At 50.1% G+C, this 16,952-nt stretch overlaps 9 protein-coding genes across 9 annotated transcripts; 2 read left to right on the forward strand and 7 right to left on the reverse strand.

Moving 5' to 3' along the window:
- Window positions 1-972: 972 nt before the first annotated feature.
- Window positions 973-1,700, reverse strand: BDV14DRAFT_179339 (putative C6 finger domain protein). Its single transcript, XM_073769744.1, has one exon. The coding sequence runs from the start codon at window positions 1,385-1,387 to the stop codon at window positions 1,085-1,087; it is 303 nt and encodes a 100-aa protein (XP_073624924.1). The 5' UTR covers window positions 1,388-1,700; the 3' UTR covers window positions 973-1,084.
- Window positions 1,701-2,089: 389 nt separating this feature from the next.
- BDV14DRAFT_203274 (uncharacterized protein) lies at window positions 2,090-3,268 on the reverse strand (the record flags this gene model as incomplete). The annotated part of the gene is made up of 1 exon (XM_073774247.1): window positions 2,090-3,268. One exon carries the CDS (start codon window positions 3,266-3,268, stop codon window positions 2,090-2,092), a length of 1,179 nt encoding a protein of 392 aa, XP_073624925.1.
- A 4,030-nt stretch (window positions 3,269-7,298) lies between these two features.
- Window positions 7,299-8,874, reverse strand: BDV14DRAFT_179343 (uncharacterized protein). Its single transcript, XM_073769745.1, has one exon. The coding sequence runs from the start codon at window positions 8,857-8,859 to the stop codon at window positions 7,738-7,740; it is 1,122 nt and encodes a 373-aa protein (XP_073624926.1). The 5' UTR covers window positions 8,860-8,874; the 3' UTR covers window positions 7,299-7,737.
- Window positions 8,875-9,490: 616 nt separating this feature from the next.
- On the forward strand, window positions 9,491-11,267 carry BDV14DRAFT_203277 (uncharacterized protein; the record flags this gene model as incomplete). The annotated part of the gene is made up of 6 exons (XM_073774248.1): window positions 9,491-9,621; window positions 9,678-9,744; window positions 9,800-9,828; window positions 9,905-10,071; window positions 10,124-10,830; window positions 10,908-11,267. The coding sequence occupies 6 exons, from the start codon at window positions 9,491-9,493 to the stop codon at window positions 11,265-11,267; spliced, it is 1,461 nt and encodes a 486-aa protein (XP_073624927.1).
- Window positions 11,166-11,739, forward strand: BDV14DRAFT_179345 (uncharacterized protein). Its single transcript, XM_073769746.1, has 3 exons — window positions 11,166-11,231; window positions 11,291-11,425; window positions 11,483-11,739. Exons 2-3 carry the CDS (start codon window positions 11,378-11,380, stop codon window positions 11,672-11,674), a joined length of 240 nt encoding a protein of 79 aa, XP_073624928.1. The 5' UTR covers window positions 11,166-11,231; window positions 11,291-11,377; the 3' UTR covers window positions 11,675-11,739.
- A 387-nt stretch (window positions 11,740-12,126) lies between these two features.
- On the reverse strand, window positions 12,127-12,567 carry BDV14DRAFT_203278 (uncharacterized protein; the record flags this gene model as incomplete). Its single annotated transcript, XM_073774249.1, has 1 exon — window positions 12,127-12,567. The coding sequence occupies one exon, from the start codon at window positions 12,565-12,567 to the stop codon at window positions 12,127-12,129; it is 441 nt and encodes a 146-aa protein (XP_073624929.1).
- Window positions 12,568-13,463: 896 nt separating this feature from the next.
- BDV14DRAFT_203279 (uncharacterized protein) lies at window positions 13,464-14,040 on the reverse strand (the record flags this gene model as incomplete). Its single annotated transcript, XM_073774250.1, has 2 exons — window positions 13,464-13,711; window positions 13,782-14,040. The coding sequence occupies 2 exons, from the start codon at window positions 14,038-14,040 to the stop codon at window positions 13,464-13,466; spliced, it is 507 nt and encodes a 168-aa protein (XP_073624930.1).
- Window positions 14,041-14,157: 117 nt separating this feature from the next.
- On the reverse strand, window positions 14,158-14,814 carry BDV14DRAFT_203280 (uncharacterized protein; the record flags this gene model as incomplete). The annotated part of the gene is made up of 2 exons (XM_073774251.1): window positions 14,158-14,311; window positions 14,363-14,814. The coding sequence occupies 2 exons, from the start codon at window positions 14,812-14,814 to the stop codon at window positions 14,158-14,160; spliced, it is 606 nt and encodes a 201-aa protein (XP_073624931.1).
- Window positions 14,815-15,085: 271 nt separating this feature from the next.
- BDV14DRAFT_203281 (uncharacterized protein) lies at window positions 15,086-15,592 on the reverse strand (the record flags this gene model as incomplete). Its single annotated transcript, XM_073774252.1, has 1 exon — window positions 15,086-15,592. One exon carries the CDS (start codon window positions 15,590-15,592, stop codon window positions 15,086-15,088), a length of 507 nt encoding a protein of 168 aa, XP_073624932.1.
- Between the last annotated feature and the right edge of the window lie 1,360 nt (window positions 15,593-16,952).

A 16,952-nucleotide genomic window follows, 5' to 3' on the forward strand; every position in this document is an offset into this window, starting at 1 on the left:
GTCGGCGCTGCTTGACTTAGTATCGTCAATATTTGGACTCTGGCCTGCCGGTTGCCCATCGGGAGCTTCAACACTCGGCGCATTTGCACTGTTCTCTTCACAGACTCCGCTGGCAACCGCATTAGACTCGACCGACCCAGCGGCTTGATGATAGGCATTCTGCTTTTCTCCTTGCGTTTTGACCTCAGATCCCAGCCTTTCAGCTTCTCCGCTGTCGACCTCGATTTCTGCGTTGTTTGATCCTTGTATGCTTTGACTGCCCGTCGGTTTAACGACCTCTGAGCCGTCAACCTCCTCATCTTCACGGTCTCTAGTAGAATTGCCCGTTCTAGGCAACCCATTACCCTCAGGGTCGATTTGCTTGGCCTGTTCTACCGCCGATTCCTTCGGATCTTCAGGGATGTCGATGGCACCATTGTTAGCTTGGTTGCTGCATTATTTGGAATTTGACATGTTGGGCTCTTCGTCAACCAGTTCCAAGTCCATTGAGTCCTCGTCATTTCCTTCATTGCCCTCGCCAACAGGCTTGTTGACTTCACCTGGTCCGTTGTCTTCAGAGTCGATGTAATTTACTTATTCTGCTAATCCTTCTCTGGAGCTCTTAGGGGGTTCAACATCACCATTTTCAGTATTGAGTGTTGTGTTGTTTGGATTCTGATTGGCGAGCTGCTCAACGGCCGGTTCCAAGCCCGTTGAGCCCGCCGTCTCCCCTCCACTGCCCTCGCCAGCGGATGTTTCGGCTTCCACTTGCCCTTGAGATCTGGGTTTGATTTGCTCTACTACTTTCGTCAGACTTACCTTAGGCTTCTCAAGGCTTTTATTGCCGTCACTGGCAGACCCGATCTCTCCATCCCTTAGCCTTTCGTTCGCGGGCAATTCAAGAGCCGGATCAACGTTCATCGCATCAACCTTCTCCTCGCTACCACCACTTCCCGCCGACTCATTCCCAGTGCCACGCCAGTCCTCCGAGCAACCAACCTCCCCCATCGCCTATTCCGCCAGATTAACATTCCCATCCCCAATTATATCCAGAACCTCCCCTAATCTCGGTAACGCAGCCAAGAACCCCTTGCTATAAGAGCCTTCAGGCATAGATTTCTCGACATCCGGACGACCTCTTCTCCGCATTTCCTTCTTCGCCTCCAGACGAACCGCTGTTCGAGCGTTTCCTCTTTGCTTGTCTCGCCTGCTTGCTCGAACTAGGACTATAGTCGCCGCTATCGTCTGCATCATGATCGGTGGAAATGACCGGATTCAGCTTGCGCTTTCGAAGATTGTACCCTGCTGCTTTGACTGGGCGCTTTATCACCTTTTCGGATGGATCAAGGAAGAGCCGTTTCGCTTGTTCGAGGCGGGCCTCGGGGGCTTCGGTGGTCATTCGTTTCATGGTATGGGCGTGATAACGGTGGTGCGCGATGGAATTCTTGATATGATTGAGGTGAGAGCGAGAGCAACAGGTCGGTATAGCCTGGAATGGAGGTAGAGGAGATGGCGGTGAGCGGCGAACGATGGGTTCCGGAGGTAATATTGAGTGGAACTGAGGTTGAATGCGGCGTATGCGGAGTGCTTGAGTAAGTGAGGAGGATGGAGATCTGAGAGAACAGGTAGATAAACAAACCTTAGGGCTCGGAGTAGACAGGACGCTGAGAAAGGAATGGAAGACGCGGGAACAGACGGAAGAGCGAGCACCTAAGCGGACGCTGGTAATCTTTGAGGGAGAGATTGGATTCTGCACTGGCATGAAGTAGAAGAGCGTAAATCGTCGAGTGTAGGTCTACGACGGAGGCTTATTTGATGAGAATGAGAGAGGTAAGTGAGGTTGTTGCGGTGAGCTCGGCCATCGCGGAGTGAGGGAGGTAGGTATAGTCGTAACTGGAGACGTAGAGAGCAGAGATCCACAGGAGAGAGGAGACTCAGTGCAATCTAATTGTTATAGAGAAGATCAAGGAGAACTAGATTCGGTTGATTCGTAAACAAGCGAGAAGAAGCGGATTGAGAAACATTGAAGAAATAACAAAACAAGAAGTGAAAAGAGCCAAGACAAACAACCAAACGTTATTTCAGAATCCAACACAGCGTTCATTCTATCTTATCTATTAACCCTCCTCCCCATCCTATTCAACCCCCCATAATTGCCCCCTCTAACAACCCTCAAAACCATAAAAGCCCCCATAAAATAAGCCACCATCGCCATGCAAAAAATCCCCAAATACCACAGCGAACTATATCTCGGCTCAACCCACCCCTTATACCAGCTGACAAGCAGCGTTGCGCTAACGAGCAGACTTAGTGCGCCGATGAGCATGAGCCATATTGTGCTGATTGCTAGGTGGAGAGAGGTGTAGGAATATAGAGGGTGGTTGTTGTTGTGGTCTGGTACCGTTACTGTTGCTGCTGTTGCTGCTGCTGCTGGGAGAGGAAGCGAGGGGTAGGGGGGTGGTGGGGAGGGAGGTAAGGGTGAGGGAGACGGTGATTGTTCTCTTTGGAGCCGAAGAGCTAGCACTTCAGAAATTGAGGGTGACGCTGATGTTCGCGGCGATATAATCGACGACGCTGTAGGTAACCGCTGCTGATGGTAGGGACCGGGGGAATCGTATCCAGAAGGCCAAGCTCTTCCTTTTCGCAACGTTAGTCTCTGCCGGGTATCAGGGTTGATGGAGAGGTAGGTACCTGCATAACCCTGACCATAACCCAGGTTTCGTTCCTGATCCCGTTGCGCCAGCCTCTGCCGCCGCAACACTCGCTCGTATCCTGCTTGCGATTTCGGTCGTCCAGGGAGGCAGGTCGAGTCGTCGTGCGCTGATATACCCCCACCACCACCGGTATATCCATTCCCCTCGACAATGTCGAACCGAGTATTGCCATGAACATCGACATCGTGATCGTCATCAACCAAGTAATTACGGGAATCTTTTCCCTCACTGCCCATACCAGTCTCGGGCTCGCCTTGGACGATATGAGATTCGCGACCTCCAAAACTGGACCTATTCTCCGGAGGCGTTGGCGTCCTGTTTCCACCCTCGTCAGCAGAAGTATAGGAAGAAGCCGTTGATGTCGACGGTGTCCGCGTCGAAAACTGCGCGTGAACAATATTCCCGCGGATAATAGCGATGGGACGTTGACTGCTTCCTTCTGCTTGCATTTGGAGATGCCGACGGAGGTTCTCGGGGTGGACGTGGGGGTATAGGTGTGGTGGGATATATTGGTTTGGGAGGGTGATGGTTGCTCGAGGGGGTGATTGGTTTGGGGTTGGGGGTGTTCCTGTCATGGTGCCGATCATAAAACCTGATCTGATATTGTTGAGTATAAGAGTACGAAGCGTAAAGGCCAGGGATCCGATGACGTGCTCAGGCAGGAAAAAATGCCGAAGGAGGGATGATGAATGAGGAGAGATTACGTGGCAGATCACCTTGCGAAGAGCGAGGGGGTAGAGCGGAATGGGTGTCCGATGGAAAGGTTAACTATTGAGGTGGGTAGACTTAGGGTGTATATTCCTATAACACTTGATGTCGTGAGCTCCACGCTAAGGATGAAAGCAGATAACAGCACAGTAGGACTTCTGAAAAGACAGAGACCATTTCAGTTGCAGATAATCCATCTGTACCAACTGGCTATATACAAAGCAAAAAGCCTCCCAATTCCTAAAATGATGTCCAGAAACCGCCATCACGACCGTCCCGGAACCCCGTTCCAAGCCCTTCCACCCTGGCCCTTATCACCTAACTCCAACAACAATAACAGACACAACAGCGCAGACAACCAAAATGAGTACAAAGACTAGATAGCCGCATGGCACAGGGTCTCGATTGTACTGTTCCACCCACTGCGCCCAACTCCGTCGAGAACCCGGCGGCGCGCGGTACTCTGGCCCCGAATAATTTCGATCTTGCAGACGAGTATATATATGGCCATGGCTGTCTAGGTAATCCAATTCTATCTGGCCTGTTGGGTCGGTTGCTGTTATTCTTTGAGTCAGGACATAAACAAACAGTGAGAACAGGAAAGAACATACGGAGTGAGTCTCCGGACTCCGAGGGTGACAGATCGGACGAGGATTCATGGCGGTCATAGAGGGGAAATGGCTCCATGGTCTCTGTTGTAGAAGCAATATTGGGAAATGTACCCATGTTATAGTAGGGCTTGTCTCAAGTGTCCTGCAACGGAACTGGATGGGGGGAAACATTGAGTTGGTTGGACCACCGCGCAACCACGAGCACGTTGCTCCTTCTCAAAAAGCTTGGACAACATGCCGGACTGGTGATAAAGGAACAGGGAGCTTTTATCAAGCTTATCTCGAGTGCGAAGATGGTATATTTATTTGCCTTACTTGTTGATGCCAGCTCGATCTCCTTCACTTAAAGGCGTCTACAACTCCGGTAGTTTTTAGGGCTTGGAAGTGGAGACCGCAGCAAAAGCAAACCCAAGCCGCCGTGAGAAGACCACGAAAGTAGTCTGTGTTATAGAGAAAGACCCTGAGTTGCCAAAATAAACTAGCAAGTTGTCATTGGAGCCAGTAACAAAAGCGCAGTTCGATTGGAATTGTCAGACGGCGCGCTCAACCATCACGTCCAGTACTTTCGCTGAGCTACGCACAACGCCGACGAGGCAGCCGCAGTGTACTCGACAAATGCAGTTCAGATGAGCAAAGAGAAAGAAGACAAGGGATGGTAGAATTTTAGACGGAAGGCACGTCCTATCTCAGCGCCAGACTCGGCCTCGTTCTTTCCTGACACCGGCATCCACTAGATTCACAAGGCCCTGTCCGACCACCATCAGGTTTACCTCCATCGCGCTCCGACCTGCCTTGTTCGTCTTGTCCGTCTCCATATCGATACCATTGCCATGAAGCTGTAGCTCCTTCCTCCAATGCATCGGCATCAGCTTCTGCCTGGACACTTGCACTTTGGCCTGTTCCACCGTCTCTCTCTTGTTGCCCCTGCCGCTCTCGCTGCAGCCCACTAACAATCCCGCCATCTTCCCGAGGCATAACGATTCTCACAGGCGCCCAATTACTTCCATCCTCACCCCTCTCTCTATCAGGTCCTGACCGCACCTCAATGCTCATCGAGCCATGTCCCGAGTCCTCAAAGCTATTCCCATACCGCTGCTCCAGTCCAAGAGAAGCTTGCAAAGCACGGATCTCCGCGACCTGCCGTTCGTATATTGTCATTACCACGTCCCAGATGTATGCGGCATATGCGGGGGGCTCGTGGTGTGGGTACATGTCTGATATGAGTATTTCGCGGAAAATTTGTTCCTGGCTTGGATAACGTTGTTCTCCCTGTCTGCCTTCGCGTTGATTCTGAGACTCATCCTGGGATGGGTGTTCTGGAATCGAGGGTAAAGTCCAGGACGACGACGACGATGTACTGCTAAAGTGCGATGGTGGAGCTGGGACGGAAGAAGAAGCACGTTCGACTCCAGCTCTGGCCCTCAACTCTCTCAACTCTACTTCGTTGGAACGGATCTTGTCTTGATAGCCGTGCCAGAGTCCGTTGATGATTCTCGGCGTGTTCAAGGTCTCCATCAATCTAGCCTGCCAGTCAGGATCTTCTGATGGGTCGCGCTCGCGTTCTGGCGGAGATGACCTTGTGATTCGACTTAATTCTGCTGAGGGTGCTGGAGGATTTGGACCGAAGATTGAACTGTTGCGATTCCCACGACGCCGATGACGGTAACTTGAATTAGCCGGTAGGCGACCCACTGATGCATGATGGTGGATTCTATCACGTTGGCGGGCTCGGCCTTGTGCTTCAGGTGGGGGTGCCATTTTGGCTAATTTGAAGCAGTGTCCGAGTGTCAGGGATAAGGGCAGATAAAGGATTAGTTGCTGCTGGTGTTTACAGATAGTCCTCATATAAAGGAGGAGACAAGGAGGGTAGGGACCAAGGAATGAATATTAGGAGAAAGGATGAAATCCCGACTATCCAGGTAGATAGTCCACGTAACCTACCCAAAAGAAGCACAATAAACTTCTCACAAGAAGAAAAACTAAAACCAAGTAACCTCACGGAGAAGAAATCCAAAGCCAATACCACACCTGGGGACAGTAGTACCACCACCGCCACCACCAACCTTCACAACTACCTTCCATCCCCACAACCCCAAAACTATCCCCATCCAACCACCTACTATCTACCATCTATCACTACCAGCATCTCCTCCCCCGATACTCAAGACTCTCCGCAATACAAACAGCAAATTTCAAAGTCCACCAGAGCTCAGTAAGCACCATCTCAATCCCCCCCCCCAGAGAATCTCAAGCCCGTCCGCGCAGAACTCGTAGACTTTCAGACCGAGGCATGATTTCAGACAATCATTCTCGTAGAAATCTTCGTCTTCAAACACTGATTCTGTGTCGTAGTATTGAGTTTGGTTTCCTATCAGTGGTATTTGGGATTCGATGCATGGTTGGATGAAGATATCTAGTTCTCTGTTGGGGAAGAGGGTTTTTGAGATGTTGAGCGGGAGGATGAATTTTAAGAGGGACATGGCGCGGTTGTGTCGGTTTAAGTTGTGCTTGTGTTGCTTTGGATCGGATAGGATGGACAGGACAGGGGTGGGCTGATTTGATGGCTGGGTCTTTGTAGGTACCTAGGTTAGGCAGGTAAACCGGACTGGACCTTGGGTGGGCTGTAGCTTGGAAGTATCCGAATTTACGGAATGCACGTAGAGAGATTCTTGAGGCCCTGAGTAGGGTGAATGTACTTACTGTCTCTTTTCTTTCCTTCTTATTTTTTTTTTTTTATTTTTTTTTTTTTTTTTTTTTTTTTTTTTTTTTTTTCGAATCTTGAAGCCTGGAGTATTCATGGATGTAAAACACATGACTTATAGTTCATAGCTCAAAAGGGAGGCGAAATGAATGAATGATAACTTAATTCACGGCCTGTACAAGCCAAGCCAGATGAGTGTCGACCAAGGTAGCTTGAATGGAGCTCTATATCTGAACAGCTAGCTAAGACCTATGTTTGGAAAAATGGTAGGCTGGTGCGATATACTAGTAAGCTACGTGCTTAGTACCTAGGATTGAGATACTTCCAACCCACTGAGTAGGTCCGTCCTACTTGCTCCTGGGCCGAGACCCATTCTTACATTGCGAAGGATTTTGGGAAAATTAAGATACTCCGTCTTTACCATGCCTGTATGGGGAAGACAGGCCTGATATCCGGTCTAGATCCACACTGTGTTCCCCCTTTCGCAGATACAGTATGCTTAACCTTAAGGTACCTACGGCTACCCGACCTAAGAACGTGGCCGACGTTTTCCTGAAAGATACCTATGATGTCTACTAAAGATGCCTTTTATAATCGACATTGTAGCTAAACACATAGTATTCTTGCATGGGAAACAACATAATCATAGGGAAAAAGCGATCATCCTTAATCTCTGAGCTTAAACCTTGTGCTCTTCCCATCTATTAGGTACCTTACCTAGTGTTTCAGCACCATCCTAACAAACTCAGGTCCCCACCCTATTCGGCCCATCAACAACATACTCATTGTCATCGTCATCACAACAAATTCTAAAACAACATACGGCCCGCAAATGACAAAGACAGCCCCTACAGCAGTATCAACGACTTCGCATGCTAGACGTGCCGCTGTGACGATGGGGCAGCATATTATTGCGCCAGTAACTGTCGTGAGGCGTTCTGTGTTTCTCTTGAGGGCTTTTCGAAAGCGATGCCTGCGGGGGTGGGGGGTTTCGGTGGTATCATATTTAGTTACGGCATTCTAATTACCAACTGGAGTAATCAAATAATGAGCGAGACTGATCACCTTGCGTGATTGTCCCTGCCTTCCCAGTCCAGCTCGCAAAGAACTCAGCAAGAACCTCCTTCATCCCCTGGATCAGCCTTTTTCGATTCATTTGCACTTTCTGCAACCGTTCATTCGACAAATCATAGGCATACTTCTTCGCCAAATTATCCGAAATAATATGCAAATATCCATAACTGACACCACACTCCTTCGCTGCAATTCCCATATGCCCAATATCTGGATCCACGAAGTCGAACTGCCCCTCGTGCGCCTCCAGCCATTCCTGACTCTCATCTAGCACGGTCGATAGACTAAAGTGCTTCCCCTTGACGACCAGGTCTTGGGTCTTGGTCACCTCGTCTAGCACATTCTCCCACGTTACTGTTTCGCCGTGGATTTCGCTGCATGACCCCGTTGCGAGCCATCTGTTTGGCTCGAGTTCCGGGCGTATAGTGCCGAGTTTGCCAATATACAGGACGCACCTGGTCTTGTTGAGGATGGCCAGGGCTCGAATGAGGTTGCCTGCGATGTCGCCCCAGAAGCTTACTCTGCAGCCGAGGAGGGCGACCCGGTGGTTTTCTGTGTTGTCCAGGAACTTCCAGCCGAAGAGGTCGTCTGCGCTGGTGCTGCCTACCCAAGGGCCCGGGCTGAGGCCGTGGACGTACCCGACGACAACGACATCGACGTCTCCCATACCCGCCAGATTTGACTGCAGCAGAAGTGCCATCGATGCATGCGGGTCTGGCCGTACGTAGCGAACAACCCCCGCCTGCGCTTGTCTGCCGTTCAAAGAGAGATAGGTGGCTACAATGGCGGCGTAGTGCTCAACGTAGTCGACGCCTGGAAAGCAGAGAATTTCCAGGCTCTGTTCGTCCGCAACATGCATGGTAGGCCGCTGCCAGTTGAACGGCTTATCCGTCTTCTCTGTCTTGGAGCGTAGAGTTCGCGTGCTCCGGTCGTGGCAGCCTATAATTAGGATGGAGGCCCAGTCTTGTAGCAGGATATCCCGGTCAATCTTCATTCCAAGATAGCCGTGCAGGGAGTCTCCCATTGTGTGGGTGTCGCATGAAGCGATGGTGGGCTGTTTCATGATGCTCATTTCACTGTGGTGAGGTTGATGAGATGATGCTCAAGAACATCATGCAAGATTCTTTTCATGCATGATCTGAGTCAGCGTCCAGTAGAGAAGCAGGCATCTCCGGGCTGTGTCCGCCTAGTGTCCTTGGCAGGCTGACGGAGGCATGGAAGGTCTACGGATATATCGGGCAGCTTCAGCCTCGTCCTTCTCAACATAACTCTTCCTCTAGTGCAGCAATCTCAGACGCTTATTAGCGCCTGGATAACAGGTCTAAAAAGCACAAGGCTGGTGTAACTATTTATCAACCATCAAATTGGCTTGCAGATAACATAATCCATCAGCATCGTGGCGGTGCCCACCCCTGTCAAAGAAAAGGCAATTATAGTTCTCTATCTGGAAGAAATCTTGTCTTTCAACAAGGCTGGCCAATTTGAATCATCCATCCCTGCAAACCAATTTTTCAGCGCTGATTGTTAGTATCATGGCTGCCATGTATATAAATGACCAGCCAGCCTTGTGTGATCCGCCATGGTCGTCCTTCTCTCATCTTCTCAACCCCTTCTACGGCGTATTTCTTCAGCGTACTACCTCTGTTTGCTTACTCCTGTAGTCGTCTTCCTACGCACTCCGTAGAATGTACGAACTCCGTAGAATGGAGGCCCAGACCACAGATAACGAGGCGCCCCCAGCACAGCCTCACAGAACAGCAGCTGCAGGTGACGAATCCTCGTCCACAGACGACATCCACTCCTTTAATGGCCCACTCGTGTACAGAAAATGGGTGTATGTTACTAGCGCTTAATCCCATTGGACTACCGACATCAACTGACAAAATCAAGGCCTCGTTTTTCGTCGCAATATCAGACCCCGCACGAGATTTCCGTGCAGGACGTTTTAGAGACCAATGTGCGTACACTGAACCATTCGCAACCTTGAAGTCTCGTTCCACTGAGTATCGCAGGTTCTGGAGCTAGAAGGCACCCACGTCTTGTGAGCTTATGGCGCCCATTCTTTTCATATCACAGGCCCAGGGGCCTTCTTTCGATGACATGGCTAACAGTACCAGCTTCCTTCCTCGAGTCACGGACATTCAGAAAGATCCCGAACTCGCCGACAAATTGGCGCAGGTTTTTCACATTGATTCGTATTTCCTCTCCCAGAGCGCCTATGAATCAAACGGCTTCTTTCATATCGAGAAGATCGCGATGGACGGCTTCGAGGGGACTTGCATCAGTAAAGATTGCCCATATTTGCAACTATACCTATCAACTACTAATCTGTATAGCGTCATCATCCCGGGCTTTGGTCAAAGAGATGTGGGAACCAAATCCAGACTCGGCCGAGCTCATCAACCGCATCGTCACCAAGAAGAAAAACGACCCTTCAAGATCGGAGATCATTTCCGTGTCCAATACAGCGGCGGAAGTTCTTGCACATGATATCGTGAAGCTTTCTGCTTCCGGGAATAATGGCACTGACGCCGTCTCCCTAGCAAAGCGAGCAGTCGAAACATCACCCTCTACACGAGAGGGTATAGTCGAAGAACTCGTCTACAAATTCGCAGGTGCTCGGTTGGAATCCAAGACATTGGACAATCTGTCTGAATTGCTGTCCAGTCAGATCCACAAACGCGAGTGTATCATGAAGGATCTAAGAACTGATCAGAACGTCGAGAAGCCAACTGCACGGAAGCACGGAAACAGAGGCGTCAACACGCAGCGATCCAGGGAAAAGCCAATCAAGTACATGTACCACTGGTTGTTCCTTGCCTTCTTCACGCTGTGGGTGAAGCGGGATGAAAGCGCCGAGCCAGCACAGGTGATTCTCTGCTTCGACGATGCGCACGGAAAAAGAATCGAGCGTGCTATTAGCAAGGCTTCTGCGGATATCAACTGCCCGTATAGCATCATCAGCCGTCTCGCCGAGTCAGTAACGCTGATATTCGACGATGCGCTCTGGAGTTTCAGGACGCCGATCCGGCAAATTGAAAAGGTGCTCTCCCTCTACCTGCTCCTGTTCTATTTTTCCTTAATCAACTGTGACCGAGCTAACAGGGTAACTTATGGTAGGACCGCACCCAATTCTCCCACAATGCAATGGGCGCAATCGTCCACGATCCCTCGGACGAAAGCGAGCCCCTCAACCTCAAAGACGGGATTATCGACGCCGTCGACGTCTACGCCCAGATGCACGAGCTCGCCCGCCATGTCATCCACTTTCAAGAGACAATCGAGGCAGCAAAGAGCTGCTCGCGTCAAATGGTGCAGAGCGCCGAGCTCTACTGCAAAGACAAGTGCTCTATTTCACGGATTGAGCATTGGGCTTTGCTTGCCCGTAATCTCAAGCCCAGGGCCGATGGGTTCAAGGAGAGATTGCAGAATGAGATTGCTTTAGTCAGTCTCCCTAACACACCCACTACACTACAGTAATCTACGTGTACTCACGCCAGCAGGCATACAACACCGTCAATGCACATCAACTCGGCCAAGCAAGGTCTTTGCTTCAGGAAAGCCGGAGTGACGGGAAGCATATCTCGTGGATGGTGGGCTTTCTCTCCATCGTTTTTCTTCCTGGGACGTTCGTTTCGGTATGCGCATGAGCCTCTCGCCATCTTCACAGTTTCTAGTCTAAGCATTTGTTCTAGGGCTTCTTCAGCATGACCTTCTTCGACACCGAGAAAAGAGGTGTGTGGTGGCATGATACGCCCAATGTGTGGCTGTACTTTGCCATTACGGTTCCCTTGACTGTGACGGGGCTCGTGACGTTTTGGCTTCGGCGCAGTAGAGTAAGGAGGCGCCGTCAGACGAGGGATTACCAGGAAAACAAAATAGCTTGATCTTTTGCTACGGGTCGATCAAACTAGGTACTCAGCACGCACCACCCTACATGAGTCAGTACAGCATACCCTACTATATACAATCTCAGAATAATTCGAGTTGTCGCTTGCAAGTGGTATATATACCATCCGGTTGGTTCTGAATCATGCTCATATTCCGTAAAGTCATCATCGTATATCCAAACGCAGAAATTTCTTATCAAGACATCTCCAGCGGCGTCCTCCTCCCCAGCAAATTCGAGAATCTCAATCCCTGACCCTGATCCGCCCGATTCGCACTTGAGTTTGCGTTCGCCAATTTCCAAGAGCCAATGACCCGCTTGAATCAGTCCTCCTCGCGTAGTAACCAAAGCTTAAAGTTCAGGCAGAAAGAAGGTGCTTGTAGTTTTTTTGACGGTGGAAATACCTACCTACCATCCGATCATCCCTCAAGACACCCACCAAAACCTAATCTAAGCAAAACAAGCCCCAATACAAATAAAAGGCAAGCAAATAATAAGCCCAACACCCTTGAAAACACTCTTGATGATCATCCAGACAAGGCCCAAAATATAGTCGACGATGCCGAAGGCCATGAGGACCGGCACGACCACGGCGGCCGCTAGACCGGCTCCGACCCAGCAGGCGGTTTTGCCAAGGGCTTTGGGGGCCTTGCGGAGGGCCTTGCGGATGCGATCGCGCTTGCGGAGCTTTTCTTGTGGGGGTTGGGGGGGTTGTTCTTGTTGCTGTTCCTGTTGCTGGGTCTCGGGTTCTGTCGAGCTTTCGGCCTGGAAGGGTTGAGAGGGGGGCATAGAGAATTTCTCAACTTCGGTGGTTAATGGGGAGTTTGACTTGAATGAGCTGTGGGAGGAAAGGGTGGAGGCCTTTTTGAGGACTCGGTTTAGGAGGGCCATGATGTTTGGGAGTGGGATTGGGATTGGATTGGGATTGGGATTGGGGATCTGGGTTAGTGATGTTTTGTTGATGGTGAGTGGAGTTGTACTGTATGATTTTGGTTATTGAAGGGACAATTGCGAGTTTATAAATTGTTGTATACAAAGATTTGGGCTTCATTGTATTATCGTCTTCTACACTTGGGACCAAGAGGTTCAAAGAGTAGAGACTCAAAGACTTGCTCAATGGGCCGAAACTATACAAAGCGTCAAAGGCTCTCGCACTCACCAAACAATCACCCAGCCAAGTCAAACTGCATCCTCAAAGGGTTAACTACAATGGTAACAGTAAAAAGTAAGGGACTTTCTAGGTGAGTGTTAGTTTCAAGGAACATGAATCATGTTTCATGCGGTAGCCCACCCTTGTTCTCTACACAGGGCTAGACGCCTTTCGTTCTTCTAGAGGCTTTTTTATCTTTATCCAAGGCTTAGCTTTCTCCCTCTAGCCTCCAGGGGAAATATTAGAGACTTTCATACAATTGTTCTTTTGCCAGTTTTACGTTGGATCTTCCCTTTACAGAATCTAGATGGAGGAACCACTACGGAGCAAACAGGATTGTAGCTCGGCCAGGTCGAGATCTAAGATCAAAAATTGGAGATTTTAAAGAAAAACAAAATAGTGGAAGTTGCGTAGCAGTATCAAGCAAGATAAACATTCACGATTTACATACAGTCTTGGACCTCCTGTCTCGAGTACTCTTCCTTCTTCCCAACCATAACAAGACCACAAACCCTACCTAGCTCCAGAGGACCGGGTATGTCCATAATGCCGGGACCCTGCCACTCCTCTTTCACCTCGATCTCAATCGAGCCCTAAGGTGTTTCTCGTCCCTTGAACCCCATCCCATTACCAGGACTTAATAAATACTAGCATGTTGCCCCCTCCCACTCTCCTCAAACTTAATAATCCAAGGTAGCGCCACAATCACGCCAACAACAGCAAGCACAAAGCAAAGAAGCAGGATGTAGCCTAGTCTGAACGAGCAGTCCTTGCTGGAAAACGGAGCACAGCATCGACGGTTCTTCTTTGCGTTATCCTTCTCCGTCTTCGTTCCAGTATTAGAACCATTTTCGAGTTCGGTTGTTGGGAGAATATGACCGCGGCCTGCTAATGTTAGTTTCATACCGAGTTATGGGGATAATGGAGATAGTCGTCATGGTGGTTAAGCACGTACCACCCCTCGACCAACCCGGCGTACTCCTATCGGCCGTCGTAAACCACGGTTCAAGCGTACTGTACACGCTATACGGCGTTGTTGAGGACGCACCAGAGTGTTCTCGCTCCTGGTACTTCTCGCTTTCGATCTCTATGTAGCGGGGGAGTGTCGAGACCGTTGAGACACAGTCCTCTGGTTTCTCGGACATGGTGCCCATTTCGAGGGTTATTTCTCCCGAGACAGAGGTATTGTTCTGGGACTGAGACTGATCGGTCATGGTGTTCAGAGTCTTTAGAGATTTTGGTGATAATGGTAGGGTGATTATGGAGAGGGGGAGAAGCATGGATTCCAATTGCAATGTAGATCAAGATACCTCAATACAACAAGAGCAATTTCAAATAGAACAACAGTAGAGCAGAAACGCAAATAACGAGCAAAAGTAAGCAAATCGCCCCGCCGCAACAAACCTCCGGCCATCATCGGAGAAGACTTCCACACCACCCATCCCATCCATACCACCCGCTAGCGACCCGAACTTCACCCGGGCACTAGGGGCCCCTCAGCGCCCCTCCACCTTAAACGAATAATAGATCAAATACCCAATGAACACAAGCGTACCACCACAAGCAACAGCCCCAACGAATCGGTATCCCCATCTGCTCGGAGGATTCAGAGGCGGGCGCGGGCGCCGTGCAGGCCTGGCATTCGTTGGTCTTCGCTGACTGAAGTCAAAGGAGCTCAGCGGCGGCCCGGGGTCATGGCGCGTGCCGCGATTCATGGGGAAGGATGCGGACTGGCTTTCCCAGGTTCGACTGCTGGTTTCTGCGCTGCGGGTTCGGCTGGGGTAATCGACGACGTTGGAGTCGTTGTGGGCGGCTGAGGCGTAGGCTGGTGGTGGGTAGGATGGGTAGAGGGGTTGAGGTGCGTAGGAGGTTGTAGGGTCCTGGCAGTAGGCGTGGGATACTGTTCGCTCTAGGTGAGGTGGGAGTTGGACAATAGGAGGACGCCCGCTACACTCCTTGTGAAACGGCGGCATTTCAAAGGTTAACATTCCGTTAACGTAGATGTTTGATTGATAGGAAGTCAAGAGATGAGATAGATGTCGAGGAGTGTATTGAAGAACGCCAGTATGAAGGTAGTGAATCTAGTGCAGTAGTCCGGCAGGGCATCCAACCCTAACAATTCCGGACCACTCAAAAGGCAACGCAAAGAAAAAGCCATTCCCAATACAACAAACGCCATCATAGTACATTAAACCGTCCCATCCCCAGGGGAAAACCGTATGGAATCCTTCATGGAAATCCACCGGATGAAAAACCCCTTCACTCCTCATCCTTATGTCCAGCTCTTTTTCTCATGCTCCTCACAGCAGTCTTAAGAGCGTGATACGACTTCGTGATCCTGTTGACGTGGTGATCATTTTGCCGTCGTACATCTTTATAGCTGCAGAGGACATCGACCACGTCCCGTGGGACATACCCCTCTGGGTGCTCGACATTGGCGTATGGGTTCCCAGGGGTATTGAGGCGTCTGATGATGTTGTTGGTCGAGCGTCGATCTGCTGGCTCTTCTGCAAAGCTTATTTTGCTTGATTGGCTGCTGGAGGTGTTACCGTCGTTGACCAGGGTCCATTCAAAGTTCTCGATGATGATTTCCGCCTCCTGTGCGTTGGCGAGGGCGCTTTGATGGACTGGAACTGGGCAAGCGACGGCAACGTTGGTGTACCGGGTATAAAATACCGGCTCACCGATTTCTGGCCTTTGCCCGTGGCCGAGTCGCATAATCTCACCGAGAGGCGAAGTTTTGTTGAGTATATGCGAGATAGCCATGACTGATTTAGTGTCCATGGCGGAGGAGGTTCTAAGAGATGTTTAGGACATGGTCGAAGATGTCATGAAATGAGGCAGTCTTACCGATATAGTTGCTTGAAAGCACCACCAATCGGTTCTTTCCCTTCTTCCCATCTTATATGTTGTTCCAGATTGTTGAGGACGCCTGAGAAAACTGTTCAGGACATGGTCGAAGATATAACCAATTGAAAGAGCCATACCAAGTGAGGTGTTTTCGTCGATAAAAAAAGTATTGCTGATATAACTTGTTGTTTTGTAGCACATTCAGGAGACAGATTTAGTAGTATATAGATGTAGGAGAAAAGAAGAAGAGGGAAACAACGCTGAGCCGGGGGGGGGCTTTTGACCAGGGCCCTACTCCAGACTCCCACCTAACCCCCGGACTAAACATGCGGCCCTCCTCACGTTCGTTCATACGGACCATGTCCCTAGCCAGTGATTCGTGTGTACGCCACCTGGTGAAGCATGTTGGAGTCAGGACCATGTTTCTCAGGGGTACGAGAGTCCAATAAACGACCATAGCCGACGGCAGGCCACCTCGGTGCTTCATCGCTCTGTTCCTGGCCAGGGGGAGAAGGCGAGATATGCTCAGTACCGTACTTAAGAAGAAAAGAAATACTTCTTCACATGCGAAAGCCAGAGCGGGAACCTACACTGAATCTTCGATCCACGTAGAAGGAGCAACTGATGACAGGCGCCTGGGCTACTGTGCCTTCCTTTCTATCCAGTAGTGCGAATCGAGGATATCGGACGATTAAGCAGAGGGTTCCTGGCCGTGGTCTGTTCCTGCTAGTCTACGTCTTTTTCTTTCGATACAGGGGTGGCTTGAGTGACCGAAAACTGTCGGTCAATCTACGCATTGTTCCGGACGTGGCCAGGCTGTTTACCCACTTCTCGAAAGGGGCAGAATCCGGCCTTGTCACCTTACAGACCTTGATTAATGGCCGTGGTCGAAATAGCAATTTAGCGAGTCACGGTTTTAATGTCATAGTGACTCGTCGGCACTTGACCATGACCGGGGTGTGTGGTCTTGATATGGTGAAATCTGTAGCAGAGTGTATGGTGACGATACGCAGTACAGTCTAAGCTACCCGATAGTCATTAAGAACATAGGCCTATGACTGACTAGTCTCTAGCTTAGTTCAGTATTCTAAGAGACTCTGATAAAAAACAGTGCATGTCATTTCCTGACCGTTTCTCAGGCACATTGTAGTCCCTATCGGCCTTTAGTGGCGGAAGCCCTAAAAAGTCAGCGCAGCACCACATGCAATAGCCAGCCTCTTCACAAGCTCCGACACCAACGCGCAAGTTCCGCAAGCTTTGGGTGACCTGGCCTTAC

Source organism: Aspergillus stella-maris (genome assembly GCF_047715825.1).
Source record: "Aspergillus stella-maris strain CBS 113639 unplaced genomic scaffold BDV14scaffold_57, whole genome shotgun sequence".
NCBI lineage: Eukaryota > Fungi > Ascomycota > Eurotiomycetes > Eurotiales > Aspergillaceae > Aspergillus > Aspergillus stella-maris.

Excerpts from the sequence above, each read along its gene's own strand:
- BDV14DRAFT_179345 (XM_073769746.1), top strand. The coding sequence starts at position 11,378 with ATGGTGGGCTTTCTCTCCATCGTTTTTCTTCCTGGGACGTTCGTTTCG. Across the intron at positions 11,426-11,482 it reads TTCCTGGGACGTTCGTTTCG|GGCTTCTTCAGCATGACCTT; the intron begins GTATGCGCATGA and ends CATTTGTTCTAG.
- BDV14DRAFT_179343 (XM_073769745.1), bottom strand. The coding sequence starts at position 8,859 with ATGAGCATCATGAAACAGCCCACCATCGCTTCATGCGACACCCACACA.
- BDV14DRAFT_179339 (XM_073769744.1), bottom strand. The coding sequence starts at position 1,387 with ATGAAACGAATGACCACCGAAGCCCCCGAGGCCCGCCTCGAACAAGCG.